The following is a 7,759-nucleotide window of genomic DNA, read 5'->3' as shown; positions in this document are numbered from 1 at the left end:
TGCAGTTGAACATGGCCCTAGTGAGACCACACCTGGAGTATTGTGTGCAGTTTTGGTCTACAAATTTGAGGAAGGACATTCTTGCTATTGAGGGAATGCAGCGTAGGTTCACAAAGTTAATTCCCGGGATGGAGGGACTGTCATATGTTGATAGAATGGAGCAGCTGGGCTTGTATACTGGAATTTAGAAGGATGAGAGGCAATCTTATTGAAACATATAAGATTATTCAGGGTTTGGACGCGCTAGAGGCAGGAAATGATCATGGCTGATGTTCCTGATGTTGGAACCAGGGGCCACAGTTTAAGAATAAGGGGTAAGTCATTTAGAATGGAGAGGAGGCAAAACTTTGTGAATCTGTGGAATTCGCTGCCTCAGAAGGCAGTGGAGGCCAATTTTCTGGAGGCTTTCAAGAGAGAGTTAGATAGATCTCTTTAAGATAGAGTGAGGGGATATGGGGAGAAGGCAGGAATGGGGTACTGATTATGGATGATCAGCCATGATCACAGTGAATGGCAGGTGCTGGCTTGAAGGGCCAAATGGCCTACTCCTGCACCTATTGTCCTTGTCTATTGTAATAAAAAGTACAAATACTACTTTTTGGGAAGTTGAGGCATATCTTATATTTTTATCTTCTTGTTTGTCTCTTTGAATGTGTCCTTACTTCACAGCTTCACCATGCAAGAGGATGGCTAGAGATCTAAGTTCAGACAAACTTATCACCTATTACGTACTAATACATGCACCATATTGCATGCCGCTGCCATTCTGGTTTTGCACATACATCAAAAATCATCCAAGTTATCGATATTCTAATTATTGTATACCCATGATTCATTCTCTGAGCTGAAACTGATATTGAGCAGAATGGAAAATAATGGAGGTCCATTCTGATATTATTCTGCGCACCTTGATACCCATATAAGAAAGATAAATGGTACAAGCATGATGCAGAATCTGATTCATAACCAAACTTTAAGTTACTAGTTGGTGGAAATAATCAAATACTCCAATTCAAAACAAGTACAATTATGCAATCGCATTCAATAGTCAAATGAAAACAGTATTCTACATAATCAAAAATTAAAAAATGCGGTTACTAGAAATCTGAAATTTTAAAAAAGTGCTCTCCAAGTTGAAGACTCTTCATCAACTTCCTCAGGCTCTTCAATCTAAACATGAACTGTCCTTTTTCCATCGATGTACCAGTATTTGATTCTGATCAGTACCGTTATGTACATGTATTTGAGGTATCTGGCATTAATTGAGAAACACAGGAGTGGACTTTGTTGTGTCAGTGCCAATTACCTTTTAGAAAGGAAGATATTTAATGAACAAAATACCCATGCTATTGCCACCTGGTTGGAATAAGTGAAAGGAATTTATTTATCTAGCATTAGGAAATCCCTACTTGCAAATAATAAATGCGGATGAATTGGATGAATTCCATATGCATCCTGACATCCTGACACACTGGCATTGTTGAATCAAGTACACAATTTGTTTTCTTTTGATTTACATTCCAGTTCTGCCCTTCCTTGTATCCCAATTGCATTTATGGTCCATTTAAACAGTGTCATATTTTTCCAGCACTCACCAACCCTGTCTGTAGACTAACAGAAAAATGCAGATATGATGATTGTGATTTTCTGACACATGTACTTGGTAGGTTCACTTCCTCACCATAAATGCAGAATCAAAATATCCCTTCTATTCTGTTGATTAAGAAAGAGGCTTTGGCTGACACAGGATATCTACCTCAAATAGAAATAAATAGAATTTTCAATTACATTTCTTTCATTCATGTCCATAAATGCATCAATGAAAACATAATTGAAAGTACTTTTAATGTATTTTTATGGAGATAACCAAAGATTGTTCCAGAAATTGATTTATACATTGGAAAAAGAAAATGTGTTCAAAACAGATCTAGTGTGTCTGTACTCGATGTCTCATTCTCTTGAATGTATTTCAGAATATCCAGTTCATTCATGGCAGCCACAGTGCTTCTGGAGGAACTAGCTTCTGTTGCAAGATTGTTTCTCATTTCAGAGGGGCAGGCGGGCTTCTTGAACACAGCTGGTTTGGTTGGTCCAGCCGGCTTCTTTGCCATGGCCGGTTTGGTTGGCACAGTTGGCTTGGTTGGCACAGTTGGCTTGATTGGCACGGTTGGCTTGGTTGGCTTGGTTGGCGCGCAGTTGGCTTGGTTGGTGCAGTTGGCTTGGTTGGCGCAGTTGCTTTTGTTTCATTACTGGCCCTCGGCTTCAGTAATTTATCCAAGTCATCTTCAACTCTGAAAGTAATAAAGAGCACAAAATACACAATTAGTGATGTTACTATTATTTGCCTGCTATATTTTTTCTTTGGAAAAAAAGTACAGCAAATGGCAATTGCAACTGCTATCTGTACAACCAGAAACATTTAAGAATATACAAAACTCTAATCTGCCCTGCTCAAAGCAATAGCAAATGAGCAAAAATATATTTGCTGCCCAAGATAAGGCTGAATTATGTTAAAAATATAAGAAAATATTAAATGAATTCCTGGGCCAGCTTACAACTTATATTGTAGTCTCAAAGCAGGCTTTTCTCCAAGAGATCAATACAGAAAGGCAAGTCTAGGCTTACATCAGGGAGACTAAGCGTAGGTTGGGCGATCGTTTCGCCGAACACCTCCACTCAGTCCACAATAACCAAATAACCAACCTGATCTCCCAGTGGCTCAGCACTTCAACTCCCCCTCCCATTCCCAATCTGACCTCTCTGTCCTGGGTCTCCTCCATTGCCAGAGTGAGCAACAGCGGAAATTGGAGGAACAGCACCTCATATTCCGCCTGGGGACCTTGCGTCCGGATGGCATTATCATTGAATTCTCCCAATTTTGCTAGCCCTCGCTGTCTCCTCCCCTTCCTTAACCTTCTAGCTGTCTCCTCCCACCCTCCTATCCGCCCGCCCTCGGGCTCCTCCTCCTCCCCTTTTCCTTCCTTCTCCCCCCCACCCCCCATCAGTCTGAAGAAGGGTTTTGGCCCGAACCGTCGCCTATTTCCTTCGCTCCATAGATGCTGCTGCACCTGCTGAGTTTCTCCAGCAATTGTGTGTACCTTAGGCTTGCCTCAAGTTGATGTGTATTGAGATAATGAATTACTTTAAAATGCGTCTAGCATTTGACAAGAGAGGAAGCCCAGATTAATCCGAGTAAGGGGTATTGGGACAATGTCCGATGCCTTTGAGGTATGCAGTGACATGGCTTTGATATGCAAGTATCTTGTACCAAATGTCCGATGCCTTTGATATGTAAAGTCCATGACAAGATGCGACGAGACAACTCAGACGCATCCTGTAGTAACGTGTATTCTCTGTACCTCTGACCATGACTAATGTTTGTGGAATGTGCTAAGGTGACAAAAAAACACCATATAATACCATATAATTCTGTTGTTCAGGGAAGTGGACTGAGGACAGCCAAGTGTCTGTATTGCTCGGTACACAAAATTGCTGGAGAAACTCAGCGGGTGCAGCAGCATCAACGGAGCGAAGGAAATAGGCAACGTTTCAGGCCGAAACCCTTCTTCAGACTGATGGGGGGTGGGGGGGGGAAGAAGGAAGGAAAAGGGAAGGAGGAGGAGGGTGGGAGGAGACAGCTCAAGGGTTAAGGAAGGGGAGGAGACAGTAAGGGCTAGCAAAATTGGGAGAATTCTATGTTAATGCCATCCGGACGCAAGGTCCCCAGGCGGAATATGAGGTGCTGTTCCTCCAATTTCCGCTGTTGCTCACTCTGGCAATGGAGGAGACCCAGGACAGAGAGGTCGGATTGGGAATGGGATGGGGAGTTGAAGTGCTGAGCCACCGGGAGATCAGGTTGGTTATTGCGGACTGAGCGGAGGTGTTCGGCGAAACGATCGCCCATTGTCTGTATTGCTCATTTGACTAGGGTTTTCTTGCCACTTCCATCGGCCGATAATAAATAAAGTTTTGAACTGGTCTGCAACCGTATTGTGAGTTGTCTGTTTATTAAGAAGCGAACCTGTTTGTTTGAATAAAAGTAACTTTTTCATTGGCGTTTTGTCGGCAGAACTGCTGAATGTGCAAGAGGTTGCAGATTTTGCCGGGACTGGAAAGGGAGAAAATTGAGCTCTTATCAGTCCGTTGCAACTGATTCCTAGACATTCCCAGGAACATATGTGACCCTTCATCAGACGTTGAATTGGTTCCCTGCCGTGGTTCTTAGAAACAGACAAAGGTAAGACCAATTGGTTTTGTGTATGTATTTTTAAGAAGGAATTGAGAGGTTCTCTTTCTCTCGCTCTCTCTCGCTCTCTCTCTCGCTCGCTCTCCCTCCCTGAGACCCGCGTTTCTCAACCTGGCAGAATTGTCAATTTTAAAAAACAGATTATATATATATATATATATATATATATATATATATATATATATATATATATATATATATATATATATATATATATATATATATATAATATTGATTATAATATATATATGATTAGCGGATCTGTTTTATTTTAATCTGTTTTTTTAAATTGACAATTCTGCCAGGTTGAGAAACGCGGGTCTCGATTAGTGAGTGCCGGGTTGAGAAAATTGGGTCTGTCTGTTTTTTGAATTGAAAAGTCTGCCAGGTTAAAGAAGAAAAAACAACAACAAAAAAGGGCCTCTTTTTTTACAATTGAGAACCCCCTCTCTCCCTCTCAATAATTAGAGAATTTATCAGGTTGAGAAACTCGTGGCTATGGACAATACTATGGATTAAAGTAATGGGTGATCGCCCGTCCAACATGTGTGTTATTTGAACCCTAAAAGTAACAACAACTATATAATATTGTTAGACAATTAAAAGAGCAGAGATGTTGATATGGGAAAGGAATGCAGGAAAGAAATGGAAGAACGGAATTAAGGAATGGAAAGCGGAAGCAGAAAAGATGCATGAGGAGAGTAGAGATCGGTTGGATGGATACTACATGTAAGAAAGAGATAGAGTTAAGAAACAATGATAGCACTAAGAAAATATGGAAAGTATTGCAACTAGAATGCCATTGGGCTGAGGAACAAGAGAAACGAATTAAGAGACAGGCAGGAGGTAAGAAGCAGGTGATGATTAGTAAAAATAAACCCAGTACTGATAAATCCTCCGGAGAGGACCTCATGTCTGGCACGACGACCCTGTTTGGTTGTGAAGATGAGGATTTAGATAATCGCTGGAGACGTCCACCTCCCTATGCCCCACCAGTAGCGATGGCATCCTTACCTGTAGCAGCTCCGTCAGTAAGTGTTCGGCACGGACTAGAAGGGTCGAGATGGCCTGTTTCCGTGCTGTAATTATTATATGGTTATAGCAACATCCCCACACCCCGAAGTTCCGACCTTACAAAGCTCCCCAGAATTGGGAGCACGGGAATGCCCTTTCTGTGCGTAACTTGCTCAAGGCATTGATGCTTCCAGAACAGCTGGCCATTATTAAATGTGCCGCCCACACTGGTGCTGGGGACCCTATAACCAAAGGCAATGCGTTTGCTGATAGTTTAGCCAAATAGCAGCCTATGCATCCAAATGCGTAGTGACAGCAGGTAAACAGATGCTAGCAAATAGAACGGTCCTGCCAGACATGAGGGAGGTATGTATATTACAGAGGGATGCCTCTGATATCCAAAAACAACTAATGGAAACGAGAGGGCTGTGCCATTGATTCAGCTTGGACAAGTTTGTGTACCTGATGCATTTTTACCTGTCTTACTAACATATATTCACTCCCTTACACATGCTGTTAAGGAGGGAATAATGTCAGAAATAGCATTAATGAGGTTGGAAACTGTTGCAGTTGGTGGACAGGCAGAAAAGAGAAAAAAAAAAGCAAAGGATTGGGCTGCAAAATGAAGTGACAAGTTTTGTGATACTTTGAATAAAAGTAACTTTTTCAAAGAAGGATTCAATATCACGCACTTGGGGTTTCACAGACTAGGAACACTGGTATCAGTGGATGGTTAATAAGAAAAGCTGAAACTTAATGCAAAGGAAACTGGTAGAAAATTTAGTCCAATTTAGTTCTGTGATGAATTTTATTTTACATAACCAGCAATGCGTATTCATCCCAGGAGAACCATTACAAATTTTGAAAGTGGGCCTTACAATCTTAGGTTTAATTTGCTTTCAATTGAATTGGAGAAATTCAAAAGTACAGATTAAGAGAGAAGCAGTAGAATGGCATAGTGTGTGGCCCTAAAATGATGCAATTTATCTTAAATCTTTTCTTTATTTAAAAGTTATTACATACAAGCCACCTACTGATATTGAGCAGTTTAACAAACTAATGAATATTGTCTGTTTTGATAATAAAATATTTGGACAGTGAATGTAGGAAGCAGCTTTCCTTTAAAAAAAGAGCATGTTTTATCAGTCACTCTTCTTTAAATTACTAATTCTGCACTAAACTAACACCTACACATTGTACAAGATACAAGATACAAGAGATTTATTCATCACATGTGCCAGATCGCACAGTGAAATGAAATTTCCATACAGCCATACAATTTAAAAAAAAGGGACACAACACACTGTAGGGTCTGACATAAAACATCCCCACACAGCAGAATCAAAGTTTCCCACTGTGTGGGAAGGCACCAAAGTCAGTTTCTTCCTCCATTGTTCCCCGTGGTCAGGGCCTCCCCGTGCCCTCCGCAGTTGCCGCTACGGGCAGCCCGATGTTCAGGACCGCTCGCCGAGGTGTTGTAAGTCCGACGTCGGGGCTGCAGGACGTCCTCAGCGGCGTGGACACCAGAGTCGGCTCCCTCCTACTGGAGTCGGCGGCTTCCAAAGGCCGCAGGCCGCGCCGGGTGGTGACTGCTGCTGCAGACCCTCTGCAAGGCGCCCCAGGTCTCCACAATGCCGTTCAGCGCCGCCCGCGTTGGAAGCTCTCCGCACCAGAGCTCCACGATGTTGGAGCAATGGCCCAACGCTCCGGAGCTCCAAACGGCGACCCAGGTAGGCATCGCCCGCTCCGCGGTGACTCCAGCGCTGCGCCGCCGCTGTAGCAGCCCTGGTCCGGTTCCCAGTCCCCGGCAGGAAAGGTCACTCCAGTTTTGTTGCCAGTTAGAGTTGTTGCCACCCTCTGTAGTGTGGCATGATTAAATTGGCCAATGAGACTTGGACTTTGGCTGGTGATCTTAACTCATTAATTCCACCGTTCCACCCAGCGAAGTCTGTATGTGAGTGTGCAGCATAAGTACTCTCAAGGTTCTAGATAGCTTTGAGTATCTTTTGGAATTTTCTGAGAAAGCGATGCTGTCATATATACAATTATAAGAGGCACAGATAGGGTAGACGGTCAGAACCTATTTACCAGATGATCCTAACAGACTGGAAATCATCTACACCCCCATGCTTCGAAAAATGGCTCAATGAAATGATAATAATCATACAGATGGAAAGGATACGCTTCTACAACTCCAAGGTACCAAACAGCTTTTTAAGTGTTTGGTGACCATTTATCAACCATCTCAAAGTCCAATAATTTCATATTATCTGCAGTGATGTAGTCTTGTGACCTTTACTTCTTCTTTTGCAATGCATGACTGTGTAGCACCATGTGGATTATACCAATACTGTTATGTCTGGCAGCTTTGTTTTATTACTATTTTTTTTTAAATTATAATTTTTTTTTTTTCCTGTTGTCTTTTTCAGTTTTTATTTATTTATTTTTGATTGTTTTGTTCTGTTTTGTTAAAAAATTGTATAAAATAATAAAAAAATA

The 7,759-nt window shown here is 41.9% G+C and overlaps 1 protein-coding gene across 1 annotated transcript in view; it reads right to left on the bottom strand.

Moving 5' to 3' along the window:
- Positions 1 to 1,360: 1,360 nt before the first annotated feature.
- The window catches only part of hs1bp3 (HCLS1 binding protein 3), a 51,433-nt gene continuing 45,034 nt past the window's right edge, over positions 1,361 to 7,759 (bottom strand). The window contains exons 6-7 of the mRNA XM_055636365.1: positions 2,211 to 2,291; positions 1,361 to 2,145 (exon numbers count right to left, since the gene is read on the bottom strand). Of these exons, the coding sequence (XP_055492340.1) occupies positions 1,917 to 2,145; positions 2,211 to 2,291 (310 nt within the window). The 3' untranslated portion in view covers positions 1,361 to 1,916. The remainder of the gene's footprint in view (positions 2,146 to 2,210; positions 2,292 to 7,759) is intronic.

This window comes from Leucoraja erinacea, chromosome 5 (assembly GCF_028641065.1).
Source record: "Leucoraja erinacea ecotype New England chromosome 5, Leri_hhj_1, whole genome shotgun sequence".
NCBI classification, from domain to species: Eukaryota; Metazoa; Chordata; class Chondrichthyes; order Rajiformes; family Rajidae; genus Leucoraja; species Leucoraja erinaceus.
Note: the sequence above shows the minus strand (reverse complement) of the source record. Positions and strands in the feature narration are given on the sequence as shown.